Source organism: Stegostoma tigrinum, chromosome 2 (assembly GCF_030684315.1).
Source record: "Stegostoma tigrinum isolate sSteTig4 chromosome 2, sSteTig4.hap1, whole genome shotgun sequence".
NCBI classification, from domain to species: domain Eukaryota; kingdom Metazoa; phylum Chordata; class Chondrichthyes; order Orectolobiformes; family Stegostomatidae; genus Stegostoma; species Stegostoma tigrinum.
The window spans coordinates 89108044-89126928 of record NC_081355.1 but is presented as its reverse complement, the minus strand read 5'-3'; the positions used below and the strand labels follow the sequence as shown (position 1 = coordinate 89126928).

At 42.5% G+C, this 18885-nt stretch overlaps 1 protein-coding gene across 1 annotated transcript; it reads left to right on the top strand.

The window, feature by feature from the left end:
* The first annotated feature begins 8086 nt into the window (after window positions 1-8086).
* atpsckmt (fATP synthase c subunit lysine N-methyltransferase) lies at window positions 8087-18096 on the top strand. The gene is made up of 4 exons (XM_048520496.2): window positions 8087-8643; window positions 14181-14318; window positions 14410-14460; window positions 17575-18096. Exons 1-4 carry the CDS (start codon window positions 8398-8400, stop codon window positions 17743-17745), a joined length of 606 nt encoding a protein of 201 aa, XP_048376453.1. The 5' UTR covers window positions 8087-8397; the 3' UTR covers window positions 17746-18096.
* Window positions 18097-18885: the final 789 nt, after the last annotated feature.

Here is an 18885-nt window from a genome sequence, read left to right as displayed (position 1 = left end):
CAAGGGGAGAAAACAGTTTTGGCAGGAGGTGGGGCGGGGGATGATGTGTTGTTGTGGTTGTGCTGGGGGAGTATGTGAAGTTGGGTAATGAGACAAAGAGACTACACAGGGCCGTAAGGCGTTCACCTCTGGCAAATGGTAAGGGGGTGGAGTGATGTCAAGAGTGGTTGTGTGTCAGGAGTTACAGTTGGGTCCAGAGCAGGAACATGTGTGCCAGGTCCATGTGCTGGGGAATGGGTTCCCAAATGGAGGAATGAGTTTGGTCCAAAGGCTGGAGAAAGGTGTCAAGTTTGTAGGAAGTCTGTGTTGGGGGAGTGAGGAGTCAGGGACAGAGCACGGTGTTCTGGATGGAGGCGAGTGCCTTGGTCAGGGTCCTGGGGAGTTTGAGATCTGGGTGAATTGTAATTGAGTGTATGCAGTAAGTTCGGGCTCAGCTAAACAGTTATTCAGGAGTTAGGTATTTAATAGTCTAACTTTTCTTGAGTAACCTTTTACTTAATTGCAGTGACACCCTCCAAATTCAATGATTTAAATAGATACTGAGGTTGAAGACTTGTTTGCCAAACCAGTGTGTTTGATTGTAGATGTTTCGTTACCTTGCTAGGTAACATTGTCAGAGCACCTCCAGTGAAATGTTGGTGTTCTGTCCTACTTGTTATTTTATATGCCTCAGATTACTGGCAACCTGAGCTACATATCTTCTCAAAAACTTTAAATAGATACTTTCAGAGGGTTCCAGATAGGGGAATTGCACGACAAAATTTCAATTTCTTCGACAGTCTGCTTGGAGTATTCTATGATGGGGATTATGTCCCTGTGCACAACTCGTATCTACTGCAAAAATGATTATCTGACCATTGGAATATCTAGGCTGCCAGTTTTGCTTAAACTGTGCAAAAATGGAACCTTGAGATGTACTGTGTAACCATTTGACTCAGTTTTGTGGGATGGCACCAATCGTTTTGCCTAGGCTGATGCAAAAAAGCAAAACGAGGCAGCACAAATAAACACTACCTACATCTCCTGTGGGTCACGGAAGACTTTCAGCATTTGCTATTTTTGCAGTTGGATTTGTGCTTAATTTCTGAAGACAGAGTGTGTAAGATGAGATCTTGAATACCTGCTGTCTGAACGCAGAACGAAAGTATGCAAAACAAGATGAAAAAGAAAATTCATCAAAGAAGGCATCAAACAAAATGGGGCCTGTCGCACCCATTCAAATTGTTGATCTTTGTGATTTGTCGAGAAAGCTGTGAAATGCTATTCCACAAGCTTGCCTTAAGCTCCACTAGAATACCCATTCAGACTGGGAGCCAAGTCAAAAATTTAAAATGACAGCCTACTGGAAGCTTGAGGCTATTTTTGCAAACTTAATTATGTGTTCTGCAAAGCAGTCACCCATCTGTATTTTTCTCCCCATTTAGTGGAGACCAATTCATTAGCAGTGAATGCAATTTCTCTAAAGTGCAAATAAATCGCTGTTTTACCTGGAAGTAATGCTTGATATCTTGGATACTAAGAATGAGGGAGATAATCTTCTGTTGCTTCTTCTGCATTTGTGTGGATAAATGCTGTGGAAAGAGTGGAAGAGTGTTTGAGGTGATTGAGCCAAGGGTGTTTGACATAGTGATCTTTTCAGAATGCTGTCAGACTACAAATACGAGCAGGAATAGACCATTTAGCCTGTTGAAAATATTCCATTCATTTAAGATGATAGTGGCTAATCTTTGGCCTTCACTGTTTTCCCATTGCTCCCTATGACCCTTAATTCCCTGTAGGATCAAAATTTTGTCCACCCCAGCCCTCAAATAAGGCAGCAGTGCTAACCACTGAGCCACCATGGCACCTTAAAGTATGAACTATTTCAGTCCCATTAGAATTCTATACATTTCAATAAGAGAATATCCTAATTTATATGTGGACCCAATTTATTCAGCCTTAAAAGGTCAATCTGCTCATATTAGACACCAATCTGGTGAACTGTCACTAACATATCCAAAGAAAAGCATATCCTTAAATATGGAGACCAAAACTATACACGGTACTCCAGATGTGGTCTGTCCAAGATGTCTATGTTGTATTCTAATGCACCTGTAATAAAGTTTAGCAGGCCGTTTACTTCCCTAATTGTTTTCTGTGACATCGTATTAATTTTCTGCATTCTTTATACAAGTATGCCCAAGTCTTTATGAACATCAACAGTTATAAGTTTCATTTTTAAATTTGTTCATGGGAAGTGGGCATTGCTGGCTACACCAATATTTATTGCTCACCCCTAATTGCCCTGGGAAAGGTACTAGTGAGCAATTTGCTTCTACCACTAATCCTTGAGCTGTGGAAAGCAGATTTCTGGGTTTTGCTGTGAAAAATGAAGGAATGGTGATAGTTTCAAGTCAGGATAATGTGTAACTTGCAGGGGCTGGAGTTCCCAAACATCTGTAGCTTGTCCTAGGTGGTCAGCTGTTAGGGATGTCCATAACAGAGTGGCACAAAATGGTCACTAACTGCCCCTGACTGACTGTACAGCAGAATGTCCGTGATAATAGATAGAGAGCCTTAGAACAATGTTTTCTTAATGTAGTCTCGGCAAGTGGAACAATAGCAAGACTGTTTAATCAAGTTTACTTGCTGGGATGGAATGTACTGCTGCAATTCTTTACATAGATAAGAATATTTTACCCAAAGTAAATGTTTCTCTTGAATTATTAAATCAACCTGTTACAATGTTAGGAGTAGGTTTTAGTCAAGATTCTGCTTTAGTTGCTAGAAGAACTTAACATAAGAACTAGGAGTAGGCCATTTGGCCCTTTGAGCCTGCCCTGCCATTTAATAAGATCATGGCTGATCTTTGAGACTTAGTTCCATTTACCCGCCCACTCACCATAACCCTTAATTCCTTTACTGTTCAAAAATTTATCTAGCCTTGCTTTAAAAACATTCAACGAGGTAGCTTCAACCACTTCGCTGAGCAGGGAATTCCACAGATTGGCAACCATTTGGGTGAAGAAGTTCTTCGTGACCTCAGTCCTACATCTGCTTCCCTTTATTTTGAGGCGATGCCTCTAGTCCTAGTTCTACCTGTTAGCGGAAACAACCTCCCTGGCTCCACTTTATCTATTCCTTTCATTATCTTATGTTTCTATAAGATCTCCTCTCATTCTTCTGAATTCCAATTAGTATAATCCCAGCCTACTCAGTCTCTCCTCATAATCCAACCCTCTCAACTCTGGAATCAACCAAGTGAATCTCCTCTGTACCCCCTAGTACATCTCAAGTAAGAAGACCAAAACTGCAAACAGTTCTCCAGGTGTGGCCTCACCAGGACCCTATACAGCTGCAACATAGCCTCCCTGTTTTTAAACTCCATCCCTTCAGCAATTGCTAACAAAATTCCATTTGCCTTTTTAATTACCTGCTGCACCTGCAATCCCACCTTCAGTGATTCATGTACAAGGACATGTCCCTTTGCACAGCAGTGTGCTGCAATTTTTTACCATTTAAAAGATAGTCCATTTTGCTGTTATTCCTACCAAAATGGATGACCTCACACTTATCAACATTGTACTCCATCTGCCAGACCTTTGCCTACTCAGACTATCTATATCCCTTTGCAGACTTTCAGTGTCTTCTGCACATTTTGCTCTACCACTCACCTTAGTGTCATCTGCAAATTTTGACACACCACACTTAGTCCCCAACTCCAAATCATCTATGTAAATTGTAAACATTGCGGTCCCAACACTGATCCCTGAGGCACATCACTAGCCACTGACCGCAACCAGAAAAGCACCCATTTACCCCTACTCTTTGCTTTCTACTGGTTAACCAATCCTCTATCCATGCCAATACATTACCTGTAATACCATGCAACTTTATCTTATGTAGCAGCCTTTGGTGTGGCACCTTGTCAATACCTTCTGGAAATCCAGATACACAACATCCACAAGTTCCCCATTGTCCACCATGCAAGTAATGTCCTCAAAGAATTCCACCAAATTAGTTTAAACATGATCTACCCACGCTGGGTGTTCCCAATGGGACTGTTTACATCCAGATGTCTTGCTATTTCTTCTTTAATGATAGGTTCAAGCATTTTCCCCACTACCAAAGTTAAGCTAACTGGCCTATAGTTGCCTGCTTTTTGTCTACTTCCTTTCTTAGGCAGTGGTGTCACATTGGCTGTTTTCCAATCTGCGGGAACCACCCCAGAGTCCAGTGAATTTTGGTAAATAATTACTAGTGCATTTGCTATTTTCCCCCATCACCTCTTTTGGTACCCTGGGATGCATTTCATCAGGGCCAGGAGACTTGTCTACTGTTCGCCACATTAGCTTGCCCAGCACTGCCTCCTTAATAATAGTTTCTAGATCCTCACCTGCTATAAACTTCTTGCTATTAGTTTTTGGCATGTTATTTGTGTCTTCCACTGTGAAGACCGCCACTGTGAAGATTGAGACAAAATAACTGTTTAGTGTCTTGGCTATTTCCTCATTCCCAGTTATTAAATTGGCCTTCTCAATCCTCTAAAGTACCAATGTTTACCTTCGCTGTTTAATGATTTACATATTTATGGAAACTTTTGTTGCCTGTTTTTACATTCTGAGCTAGTTTACTCTCATAATCTATGTTACTTTTCTTTATAACTTTTTTTGTGGCTTTCTGTTAGCCTTTGAAGATTTCCCATTCTATTAGTTTCCACTATTCTTTGCTTTTTAGTATGTTTTTTTCAATCTGATACTTTCCTTTATTTCCTTTGACATCCATGGCTGGCTCTCTCTTTTCCTACAGTTCTTCCTTATCGCTGGAATATACTTCTGCTGAGCACTGTGAAAAATCGTTTTGAAAGTCCTCCACTGTTCCTCAATTGACCCACCATAAAGTTCTTGCTCCCATTCTGCCTTAGCTAACTCCTTCCTGATCCCTTCAGAGTCTCCTTTGTTTAAGCACAGGACACAGGTACTGGATTTAACCTTCTCACATTCCATATGTATTTTAAATTTGATCATCCTGTGATTGTTGCTTCTGAGAGAATCCCTAACTGTGAGATCAATAATTATTCTTGTCTCATTGCACAGGACTAGATCTAGCATAGCTTGCTCCCTCGTAGGTTCCATTACGTATTGTTCAAGAAAGTTATTGAGGATGCATTCTATGAACCCCTCCTCAAAGCTGCCATGGTTTGACTTGGTTTGACCAATCGATATGTAGATTAAAATCCCCCATGATAATTGCTGTACCATTTTTACATGCATTGGCTATTTCTACGTTTATTGCCCACCCCACCACGATGTTGTTATTTGGTGGCCTATAGACCACACCTATGAGTGACTTCTTTTCCCTGCTGTTCCTAATTTCCACCCAAATGGATTCAACATTTTGTTCAGTAGAACCTATATCATCTCTCACTACTGACCTGATATCATCCTTAAAAATCAAAGCAACACCACCTCCCTTACCTTCACATCTATCCTTCTGAACAGCTTGATACCCCTGCATATTTAACTCCCAGTCATGACCATCCTGTAACTATGTCTCTGTAATGGCCACTAAATCATACCCATTTGCCATGATTTGCACTGTCAACTCATCCATCTTGTTTTGAATGCTCCGAGCATTCAGATAAAGTGCCTTTATGCCAGTTTTTGCACCTTCTTTTTGGGTCCTATTACCTCTATTACTAACAGTTCTTGAGTTCTCCTTCCCTTTAACTTTTTTCCTAATTTTCATTGGAGTTGAAACTTCCTCGTCACCTGCTAACCTGCTGCTTTGCCTTACATTAATTGTTATTCTCCCTCTACGCTCACTTCTCCCTTCCCTCTACTTACTAGTTTAAAGTCCTGTTAACCACCCTATTTACCCTTTTCGCCAGAATGCTGGACCCGGCCCTGTTCAGGTGGAGTCCATTCCAGCGGTATAGATCCCTCCTGTCCCAGAACTGATGCCAGTGCCCCAGGAAAAGGAAACCCTCTTTCCCATACCACTCTTTTAGCCACTTGTTTACTTCCCTGATCCTCGCCTCCCTGTGCTAATTTGCAGGTGGCTCGGGCAGCAATCCAGAGATTGTGATGTTTGAAGACCTGTTTTTTAAAATTTTGTTCCTAGCTTTTCATAATCCCGAAACAGGTCTTTTTTCCTAGTCCTGCCTATGTTGTTGGTACCTATGTGGACCGCAACAATTGGATCCTCCCCCTCCCTCTCTAGTATCCTCTCCAGCTGGTCAGAGATGTCTCGCATGCTGGCACCGGGCAGGCAACACACCATGCGAGATTATCTATCTTGCTTGCAAAGGATACTGTCTCTCCCCCTGATGATGGAATGCCCTACAAGTTCAATCTGTCTATAGAAACAAATCACCAAAAGAAAGATTCAGGCAATATAAGTGGCTCCCTTATTGTTAAAGTCTGTGAAAATATCATGACCAGGGTTGGATTACCACCCTGTCCATTTCTTTAATATGCTGTACCAGAGACCCAATCACCAAGGAATAACCCAGCACCACTGACCAATAGTACTGGGGGGGGGCGGCGGTGTGGCGGCGGGCAGGAATCCGCTCTCTAAGTTTTAACTGTATCCAATCTGAGGTTTTTTTTGTGTGCCTTACTGAGAAGAAAATCTGAAGCTGTATAACTAAATTGTACCAAAACGTCAGCTTTTGTGCTCCTAGGATACTGCTTGGCCTGCTGTGTTCATCCAGCTCCACACTTCATTATCTCAGATTCTCCAGCATCTGCAGTTCCCTTTATCCCTGATGTCAGCATTGTGGGTTTGGAAAGGTACCGTCAAAAGAGTCTTCACGTGTTTTTTTTTTGAAGTTATAGAAAGGAAAAGAAAAGCTGTTAAGGTGAACATGGGTCCCTGAGAGAATAAGGCTGAGGAAATAATAATAATAATGAGGAGCCAGGAAAAGGCAAAAGAGTTGAATAAATACTTTGCCTCAGTCTTCATAACAGAAGACAGGAGTAGCATACCAAAAATGACAATATATTCAAGGGAGAAAATGAAGAGTGGAAATAAATAGAATAACCGTCACTAGAAAGAAAGTGCAAGGGAAACTTGTAGGACTGAAGACCGATAGGTCGTCTGGACCTGATGAGATATGTCCTGGATATTAAAGGACGTAGCTACGGAGATAGTGGCTGCAATAGTAATAATGGTCCAGGAATCCTTAAATTCTGGAAGAGTCCCAGATGATTAGAAATGTGTCAATGTAATACCTTTATTTCAAAATGGAAGGAAACAAAAACACAGGTACTATAGACCAATTAACTTAATGTCTGTTGTTGGGAAAATGTTGAAGTCTACTAAAAGTGATGTAATGACAAAACATTCATGTAAAATAATCAAGCAGTGACAACATGGTTTCATGAAAGGGAAATCATGCCTAACAACAAGTTTACTAGAATCCTTTTGAGGAGATAACAGGCAAGACAGATAAAGGGGAAGCATGGATATAATATATTTGGATTTTGAGTGTTTGATGTGGTACCACCCTTAGCCTACCTAATAAGATAATAGCACATGGTGTTGGAGGTAGTACATTAACATAGATAGTTATGAATGTTTGGAATTCTTTGCTCCAGAGGGCTGTTGAGTTTTGGTCATTGAGTATATTCAAGGCCAAGATGGACAGATTTTTAAGCAATAAGAGAATTAATTATCACATGGAAAAGACAGGAAAGTGGAGTTGTGGATTTTCAGATCAACTATGGTATAATTGAATGGCAGAGCAGACTGAATGGTTGAATTGAACTGGCTTCCAAGTCTTGGCAATTGTAAGGTATGACTGTTACTTGTCACTTAATCAGCCCAAGACTGGATGTTTCCAGGTCTTGCTGCATTAGAGTACACACTAACTCAGTGTCTGAGATGTCATTAATGGTAGTGAACATGCTGCAATCATCAGAAAACATGTCCAGTTTTAACATTTGGATTGAGGAAAGGCCATTGATGAAGTTTCTGTAAGTGGTTGAGTCTAGGATATTACCCTGAGGAACTACTGCATTGTTGTTTTGGGACTGGGATTATCGACCTCCATCAACCACAACTATTTGGGGATTAGGTACGACTCCAACAAGCAGGGAAAGAATCCTCTCTCAGGAAAATAGTCACATATTCTCCAGTCTTTATTCCTGGAACCATTTTGGTAAACCTCTTCTACACTCCGTCTAAAGCCCAAACTCATACTGGGCATTTATGAAAGCTGTGAATCGTGAGGGTCCGTAGATTCATGGTTATTTTGAGAGGAAAATCCGAGATGGGAATGGGTGTGTTTTTCACACGTGAAAGAAAAGGGTTTCCATGGTTACAGCTCACCAGCGATGACCGCCCGGACCTAATTCAATGTGACACCTGCTCCACAATCATTCCGTCCGGTGCGGAGTCTGCTCATTTCATTGAATGTTGGAGCTGATCCCCGGGACGAGATCGGGCCGCAAGCGGCACTGGGGCCTGGCCCTCCTCGGAGCTGTCAGCGGAGCTGGTCTCGCACTGACCCTGGGCGCCGCTCCATTTGTGGCCCCGGCTCTGAGGAGGGTCTGTCTCCCCTTCGTCCCTGCCAGCCCGGCCCAGGTGGAGACGGTGCTACAGATGCTGAAAGGCCGCAGGGGAAAGCTGGTGGATATCGGCAGCGGGGACGGCAGGATCGTAAGTGACCGAGGATTTGTGGGGGAGGGAGTCAGCACCAGGCCAGTGGAGAAAAGAAATGGGAAAAGATGCTGAGGGAGAGAAAAGTAGATGGGAGGTAGGGGCAGGGGAGAGTGGTGATGGTGAGGGAGGGGCAAGGTAAAAGGTACGTGGGGGGTGGAATAGGGAAGGGAGGTGGGAACGGGCAGTAGGAAAGGAGGAAAGAGAATGTGGGGTACGGGTTGATGGGAGGGCGAAAGGTTGTAAGGAAAGGGAAGTGAGGAGGGGGCAGGAAGATAGATTGGGCAGGGGTAATAGGGAATGTGAAGTTGGGAATGGGGAAGAAGTGGAGTTGGAGGGAGTAAGATCGCAAAAGGGAGTGAGAGAGTGTGATAGGGGAATGCTTAGGAGAGATGAAAAGTCAAGGGGAGAGTGACAAGATGTAAGTAAGTAGAAAAGAAGAGAAAGGTGGTGGTATGAGTGGGGGAAAACTGAAAGGGGATTGTGGAGTGCAGGGCAGAGAATAGAGATGAAGGTGGAGAAGGAGAGACAGAGGAGAAAGGAAAGGAGTGGGAAGTGGGGTGTATTAAGAATTTACTCTTGGGGAGAAAAATCAGCATGGAAGTTATAAATTGGCAAAAAATGGCATCAGGGTCTTTTCAAGTTTAAAACACTTCAATTATGCTGATTTTAGGTTGGGAAGATATTTGTGTATAAAGCTTGGGCTTATTCAGAATTGGTGTCACTTCAGGAAATATGTGTTCTTTCTTATTTTGGAGGGTGGTATTGCTTGTGTCTTATTGTAGGTGTAATTTGGAAGTGACAGTTTTTGGAAATCCCAATGATGACTTTCTGGGAAAAGTTACATCCGTGAATGTTGCTTATTTAAACAACAAGCATGTACTACCACAAATAAGGAATTTTGTACTCTTAAAATATTACTCGTGAAATTTAGCTACAACACTGACCACATCTGTCCCTGGATATGTCCGGGGTTTAATTCTTGTGAAGTGTGATTCCCTGGAGTTCTGCTGAAGAATCCTGAAGGCTGAATTTTCATGGGATTTTTCTGTTTTTGTTAAGCTTGTGGTGTGGTTATTTATGATTCTTCTGAAGTCACCAAGCCTGTAGTTTGCTTTCTTATTAGGCATTGCTTCTCTATTCCTTGTTGCTTTGGTGTTAGCTGTGTGTTTGAAATATAGCCTGTCTTGCCACTTAACTCCTTTAAATTCTCCTGTGGCATAAGGTAGCTAGCTATGAAGCCATTAATGTAGCTTTGTCTGCTTTTTTATCCCCAGGGATGGCTAATTGGCATATTCTTTTCATTTCATTTCTTTATGCAAGTTAGATCTTGTCCTGTTTATCTCCAGAAATGGTTTATTCCTGAAAGTTATTGCTCATACTTTCAATCTATGAACAGTTAAACTTCTGAAGATTACAGTGTCACAATGTGGTGGAGAGTGATTTATGTGGCAAAGGATTAAGAAAATAGTTCATTAATGCCATCTTAAGAAGATTTTTACAAAAAAAAAATCAAAGTACGGAAGGTAGAACTAGCATTTATGAAGCACACTCTCAGGATGTGCCAAAGCCCAATCAATAAGGGAAGCTATAGTTACAACACACATGTACGTTACTTGCGTTATAATTGTAGACATTGGGATTTATTATATTAAAAAAAATCTGAATGTGACTAAAGTGGTGCTGAATCAACTGTAATAAAATGTGAGGCTGGATGAACACAGCAGGCCAAGCAGCATCTCAGGAGCACAAAAGCTGACGTTTCGGGCCTAGACCCTTCATCAGAGAGGGGGTATGGGATGAGGGTTCTGGAATAAATAGGGAGAGAGGGGGAGGCGGACCGAAGATGGAGAGAAAAGAAGATAGGTGGAGAGAGTATGGGTGGGGAGGTAGGGAGGGGATAGGTCAGTCCAGGGAAGACGGACAGGTCAAGGAGGTGGGATGAGGTGAGTAGGTAGATGGGGGTGCGGCTTGGGGTGGGAGGAAGGGATGGGTGAGAGGAAGAACAGGTTAGGGAGGCAGAGACAGGTTGGACTGGTTTTGGGATGCAGTGGGTGGAGGGGAAAAGCTGGGCTGGTTGTGTGGTGCAGTGGGGGGAGGGGACGAACTGGGTTGGTTTAGGGATGCGGTGGGGGAAGGGGAGATTTTGAAACTGGTGAAGTCCACATTGATACCATTAGGCTGCAGGGTTCCCAGGCGGAATATGAGTTGCTGTTCCTGCAATCTTCGGGTGGCATGATTGTGGCACTGCAGGAGGCCCATGATGGACATGTCATCTAAAGAATGGGATGGGGAGTGGAAATGGCTTGCGACTGGGAGGTGCAGTTGTTTGTTGCAGACTGAGCGGAGGTGTTCTGCAAAGCGGTCCCCAAGCCTCCGCTTGGTTTCCCCGATGTAGAGGAAGCCACACCGGGTACAGTGGATGCAGTATACCACATTGGCAGATGTGCAGGTGAACCTCTGCTTAATGTGGAATGTCATCTTGGGTCCTGGGATAGGGGTGAGGGAGGAGGTGTGGGGGCAAGTGTAGCATTTCCTGCGGTTGCAGGGGAAGGTGCCGGGTGTGGTGGGGTTGGAGGGCAGTGTGGAGCGAACAAGGGAGTCACGGAGAGAGTGGTCTCTCCGGAAAGCAGACAGGGGTGGGGATGGAAAAATGTCTTAGGTGGTGGGGTCGGATTGTAGATGGCGGAGGGGTTGGATTGTAGATGGCGGAAGTGTCGGAGGATGATGCGTTGTATCCGGAGGTTGGTGGGGTGGTGGGTGAGAACGAGGGGGATCCTCTTTTGGCGGTTGTGGCAGGGGCGGGGTGTGAGGGATGTGTTGCGGGAAATGCGGGAGATGCGGTCAAGGGCGTTCTCGATCACTGTGGGGGGAAAGTTGCGGTCCTTGAAGAACTTGGACATCTGGGATGTGCGGGAGTGGAATGTCTTGTTGTGGGGGCGGAGGCGGAGGAATTGGGAATAGGGGATGGAATTTTTGCAGGAGGGGCCAGAATACACCTCCTCCCACCCACCCTCCTGCAAAAATTCCATCCCCTATTCCCAATTCCTCCGCCTCCGCCGCATCTGCTCCCACGACAAGACATTCCACTCCCGCACATCCCAGATGTCCAAGTTCTTCAAGGACCGCAACTTTCCCCCCACAGTGATCGAGAACGCCCTTGACCGCGTCTCCCGCATTTCCCGCAACACATCCCTCACACCCCGCCCCCGCCACAACCGCCAAAAGAGGATCCCCCTCGTTCTCACCCACCACCCCACCAACCTCCGGATACAACGCATCATCCTCCGACACTTGCGCCATCTACAATCCGACCCCACCACCCAAGACATTTTTCCATCCACACCCCTGTCTGCTTTCCGGAGAGACCACTCTCTCCGTGACTCCCTTGTTCGCTCCACACTGCCCTCCAACCCCACCACACCCGGCACCTTCCCCTGCAACTGCAGGAAATGCTACACTTGCCCCCACACCTCCTCCCTCACCCCTATCCCAGGCCCCAAGATGACATTCCACATTAAGCAGAGGTTCACCTGCACATCTGCCAATGTGGTATACTGCATCCACTGTACCCGGTGTGGCTTCCTCTACATTGGGGAAACCAAGCGGAGGCTTGGGGACCGCTTTGCAGAACACCTCCGCTCAGTCCGCAACAAACAACTGCTCCTCCCAGTCGCAAACCATTTCCACTCCCCCTCCCATTCTTTAGATGACATGTCCATCATGGGCCTCTCCTGCAGTGCCACAATCATGCCACCCGAAGGTTGCAGGAACAGCAACTCATATTCTGCCTGGGAACCCTGCAGCCTAATGGTATCAATGTGGACTTCACCAGTTTCAAAATCTCCCCTTCCCCCACCGCATCCCAAAACCAGTCCAACCTGTCTCTGCCTCCCTAACCTGTTCTTCCTCTCACCCATCCCTTCCTCCCACCCCAAGCTGCACCCCCATCTACCTACTAACCTCATCCCACCTCCTTGACCTGTCCATCTTCCCTGGACTGACCTATCCCCTCCCTACCTCCCCACCCATACTCTCTCCACCTATCTTCTTTTCTCTCAATCTTCAGTCCGCCTCCCCCTCTCTCCCTATTTATTCCAGAACCCTCACCCCATCCCCCCTCTCTGATGAAGGGTCTAGGCCCGAAACATCAGCTTTTGTGCTCCTGAGATGCTGCTTGGCCTGCTGTGTTCATCCAGCCTCACATTTTATTATCTTGGATTCTCCAGCATCTGCAGTTCCCATTATCTCTGAATCAACTGTGCTCCATTTCTGCTCCAAGTGAAAGCACAACTTGGCTTTGATTATTTTTGGTGAAGAGAACAATTAATACAATGTTTGCTTGCTAGTACAGGACAAGCATATTGCTAAAACGAGACATGTTACTGAAGCTTTTTGTTTTGCACTCCTCCAGATAAATGCAAGAATACAAAATTGCAATAATTATACCACATGCAGAAAAAGGGTGCTGATTTGTTGGGCAGTTGACATTGATTGGCTTAGGCATTGTTAATGGAGGAAGTAATAGAACTATATGTTCCATAACCCTTTAGGTAATTCAGAACAGGTGGTGCATGTGTACATGTCTGTGTCCTAACAAGTGTAAATGAGCCACGTTGTGAACCTGACATGGCTGTCAGTGATGCTGTCAGCACACTTGGGTATGTTCAGGAAGTACTCCCAAATGCCGAATCCCATATAATGGTAGATATTTTGTCTGAGTTTTGCAATGCCAATGTAATACCATTGGAATGTAGGTAGCATATCATATCATTTGGCTGGATTTGAATCAAAGACCATCATCCTTCAGCTGTTTATAACAGACAATACTCAACCAACCTGCGTTGCAAACCCAAAATAAAGCGTCTCCTGTTGTATACGAGTCTTTGATTAAGTAGCTCTTGCTTAATTAAGTTAAACAAATGCCTACAGAATGTTGTTACCTAGTGTGTTACTGTGGCATGTCCCAGCCAATTAGAGTTTGCATGGTAACCAATTAGCATCTGTTTTCTCATGCAGTATAAATTTTTGTTCCCTTTCAAATTTGGCATTATTGCACCTACCCTGATGAATTCAAGACAAAGCTTTGGCATTATGTCATTTGTTCCAGCAGTACTCAAGTTATATACTGATGTGAATTTTTGATTAGTTGATGTACCCATGCCATGAAAAATTTTGCATTGAATTGTGATCGCCAAGATACTGTTTGAGCTTATGGGTTTTCACTACATTTTGGGACGGATTTGGTTTAAAAATTGACCTTTTTTCCTATTCAGAATATTACTACCCTTAAAATATTTTAACACCTAATTGAGTGTTAAATGTTTTATCAGGGAATGACTTTAAATTTTCCAATATTTTGTATATGAAACTTGCTGCATAGGTTATTGTAATATGGAACTTGTGGGCAAAACACTTATAGTGACATGGTGATGACCAGCTTCTATTATTGTCTCATAATAATTGCTGGTTAACCCACTAAGATAGTTATACAATCTTTTTGCTAGGTTTTATGACATGTTCTTTTATCTTTATAGGTAATTGCAGCAGCAAAGCAAGGGTTTCGAGCTGTGGGTTATGAGCTGAATCCTTGGTTGGTTTGGTATTCTAGATACAAAGCATGGCAGGAAGGAGTGCACCACAGTACCAGATTTTACATCTCTGACTTATGGAAGGTACAGGAACTCTTGGACAGCAGAGCAATAATGATGTATTAAATACTGTTATTTTTCAATGCAGATAATTGTTTTTGTACTATGTTTTCAGGTTGATTTCTCAGAATATAGTAATGTTGTCATATTTGGAGTTCCTCAAATGGTGAGTTTGATTTTAATAATTTAGTTCTTAAATTCTTGTGATATGTACAGACATAAGATACATTTTTGATAAATTGTTTTCCTGGTCTAGCACCTCACTTGATGAGGTCTACATTAGAGGACCTCATCATTTTATTCAAACTTTCCTGCCAAAGTATCAATGATATTTCTAACATGTGAAACTGGAATGTTTTCCGTTTGAAGGTTGACTCTCTATTGATATCTTACCACTAAAATTTAAAAAAAATTGAGTTAATTGTAAAGGAACTGGCATGCTATTTCAAGCCTTAGTTCTTTGGGTTTGAATCTAGTGCAGAATGACTGGCCAGATTATAGATGACTTCTTCTGATGGTGAGTCTCTCCAGTAAAAGAGAAATGGGGCTGCTTCACTTCTGGAGAGTTAGTGGACTCAACATTCACTTTGTTTCTCTCTCCACAGATGCTGCCAGACCTGCTGAGCTTCAACAGCATTTTGTTTTTAATTCAGATCTGCAACACCTGCAGTATTTTGCTTTTTAAAAAGTGAAATAGGTTAATTCTGTTCAAATTATTTTCTTTTGGCAGTAAGTCCTTATAACAAATTGGCATTAATTAAGTAGCGATTGATGGTGGATTTTAAAAAAAATCAATTATGGGAGGTGGTGGCGTAGTCGGAATATCACTTTGACTAGGAATCTAGAATCCCCATGTTAATGTTTGGGGAAATGGGTTTGACTCCTACAATGGCAGATGTTTAAAATTTTAATTCAACTAAAACCTGGAATAAGGAAAAAGCTAGCCCAATGACAAACATTGTATCAGAGATAATGGGAACTGCAGATGTTAGAGAATCCAAGATAATAGAGTGTGAAGCTGGATGAACACAGCAGGCCAAGCAGCATCTAAGGAGCACAAAAGCTGACGTTTCGGGCCTAGACCCTTCATCAGAGAGGGGGATGGGGAGAGGGTTCTGGAATAAATAGGGAGAGAGGGGGAGGCGGACCGAAGATGGAGAGGAGAGTATAGGTGGGGAGGTAGGGAGGGGATAGGTCAAGGAGGTGGGATGAGGTTAGTAGCTATATCTCCATCTTTGGTCCGCCTCCCCCTCTCTTCCTATTTATTCCAGAACCCTCTCCCCATCCCCCTCTCTGAAGGGTCTAGGCCCGAAACGTCAGCTTTTGTGCTCCTGAGATGCTGCTTAGCCTGCTGTGTTCATGCAGCTTCACACTTTATTACCAATGACAAACGTTGTTGATTTGTCACAAAAACTGACCTGGTTTATTACTGCTCTTTCAGGAAGGAAATCTGCCATCCTTACCTGGTCTGGCCTACATCTGACCCCAGACCTACGGAAATGTGGTTGATTGTTAACTCCTCTCTGGGTAATTAGGGATGAGAAACAAATGCTAGACTATTCTTGTGAAATACACAAAAATAATAGCAGTAGCTCTCCTGAACCCTGTGGTGATGACATGAAGAACTTAAATTATACTTTTCGTGAAATAACCTTTCGAGTAGTTGTCATAATCATGTGATATTGTACTAGATTTTAGGTTTCTCAAGAAACCATGAAGTTATTGGAAGAAAAACTTGCTAAATTGTCTTTTTTAGCAAAATAAATTAAGAGTACTTTTAATGTCTACGTAATCTGCAACCAAGGAGGTTGTACCATGTTTTAGGCACTTGTCCTGAATGCAACAATTTGCAGTTGGCATGGCTTGTTTACTGTTTTATTTATTTTCTTTTTCCTATCAGACAGATGGCATGTGCTTCTAGTTTTGGTTTATCTAAATGCTAATAAATTTCTATTATCTTTTGCTTCCAAGGTTGGTTGCATCATATGAGAATGCAGCCACCATCTTGTTCTGACTGGGTTTACAGGGCTAATTTTGTTTAAAGTGGTAGAGAAGAGCCATGTAGGTAGTCTAATGAGAAGAAACTCTTGTCTTAAACAAAGCATAGTTTATTGTGTATTAGTAATTAGGTTCATTGTCTTTGTACATTAATAAGATAGATATTTTTACTATAGGGAGGCTATAATAATTGGTCTGCCCTATTAAAGAATTTAGAATGTTTAATCATTCCCTACCTGAATGGTTACGACACAATCAGATTAGGTGAAGCTTAATGCATTCCCTTATTGGTATTTTCTAACCAGACTGTTCAGACATTTTATTATATCATGTGGGGCTTGAACCTAATCCTTCTGGCTCTGAGGTGGTAATACTACTTCATTGGTAGTAATAATAGGTGGTAATTCACTTCACAGCATGTGGGTGTCACTGGTTAGGCCAGCATTTATTGCCCATCCCTAATTGCCCAGAGGGCAGTTTGGAATCAACCACATTGCTATGGGTCTGGAGTTGCATGTAGGACAGACCAAGTAAGGATGGCAGTTTCCTTCCCTAAAGGACGTTAGTGAACCAGATGGGTTTTTCCATAACAATCGACAATGGATTCACAGCCGTCAGTAGATTCTTAATTCCAGATATTTATTGACTTCCAGATATTTACTGATACAGCATGGGTTGTATGATGCAAAGTCATTTAATACCCCATCAAAAAAAATTGTAGAAATAATCGAACGGACAAAGCAGGCGTAATATTCATTTACTGCAGAGTGACTACAGAACTATCTTCAAGAATTAAATAATGGAACATTTTTGGATATGATCTAATCAGTTTGGGGTTGCAGCATGGGTTTTAAGCCAATAGTTTGCTTTCCCCAACAGTTGAGTATGCAAATACTGAACTTCTGTGTTTTTTAAAAAAAACTGATTCTCTAATTTGAATTCAATAAAGCACATCCATCTGCTGTGGTGGGATTCGAACCCAGATCGCCAGAACGTTTTCTGGGTCTCTGGATTAACAGTCCAGTGATAATACCACTAGGTCATCAATTCTTAAATAGAAGGGTTAATAGAAACAGTGCCCAAAGAAGTTGGTTTGTTTTTACTTAAGAAATTGGAATTCAAAATATAAATTGTCTATCGAAAAATGTGTTTCAGTAAAAGACTGTCTCTGTATTACTTGCAAAATTTTGTTTTGAAGTACAATTTTAGGATTGAATATTTTTCTTTAATTTAGGAACAGCATTAGTAGGGAATTTTCTGATTGCATTTTCCAATGTTTCAGATGAAGTCCTTGGAGGAGAAACTTCAGAGGGAGCTGACGAGCAATGCTAGAGTCGTAGCCTGTCGTTTTCCATTTCCTAGCTGGATGGCTGTTTGTGAATCTGGAAAGGGAACTGATACAGCATGGTTGTATAATGCAAAGTCATTTAAAACCCCATCAAAAAAATTGTAGAAATAATTGAACGGTCAAAGCAGGCATAATCTTCATTTACTGCAGAGTGATTACAGAACTGTCTTCAAGAATTAAATAATGGAACATTTTTGGATGTGATCTAATCAGTTTGGGGTTGCAGCATGGCTTTTAAGCCAATAGTTTGTTTTCCCCAACAGTTGAGTAAGCAAATACTGAATTTCTGTGTTTTTTAAAAAAAAAATGATTCTCTGCTTTATCAGATTCAGATTGTAAAAACACAATTTTAAGTGAACTGTGTATAGGTCTGATATTTAAAACAAGACCAGAAATGTTACTAATTAAATCTTTAATTGTCTGATTTGTTGACATATTAAAATACTGTCAGCAGCACCAGCTTTTCCCTGGGATATAGAGTGTTGCATTTAACCGTACAAATGAGGTAACCCTAACTTCTTTCTATTTTTGAGATGTTCAATCTTAGATGGTGTTGCAATGTAGGAACAACATGTCCACCTTTTGATCCTTGTCCAATGGTCTGTTTGGAATTAATTTAGGTAAAATTGCTATAGACCTAATGGACCATAGGGCTCCTCTCCCATGAGAGAAATGGTTGGTAATGTGATTTTTGAGGATCACCACGCCGTGGGCTTGGGGAGAAGCTGAAAGGAGAATCCTTCATGGTAGCCTCAGCTCATGCAAGAATTGAATGCATGCTATTGGTACGTCCTGGCATCACAAACCGGTCAGCCAGTTGAGCTAACTGACCTGGTCTTTTGGTGCATGGTGAGGAAATAATTGGATGTGTCATTGGTATTTAGTTTACACAAACCTGTCCTCCTTCAGTTATCCTCCACTTGCCAATAGGAGCTAGTGAGGTGGTAAGTGAGGACCAGGGGTTACCCAATCCTGTGGGAGGGATGAGAAGGGGAGAGGGCTGAAGTAAGGGAGATACCTCGGACATGGCTGAGGGCCTTTGTTAATCATGGTGGTGGGAAATCTTGATTGTGGAATAAGGTGGACATTTCAGAGGCCCCTTGTAGAATCTGGCATTATCAGAGCAGACATAAGGGAGACAGCAAGTGAGAGAAAAGAAGAGATTTTACAGGAAGTGGGTGTGAGAACTCTTTCATCAAGGTAACTGAGAGTCAGTGGGTTTGTAGTGGATGTTGGTAAAGCATC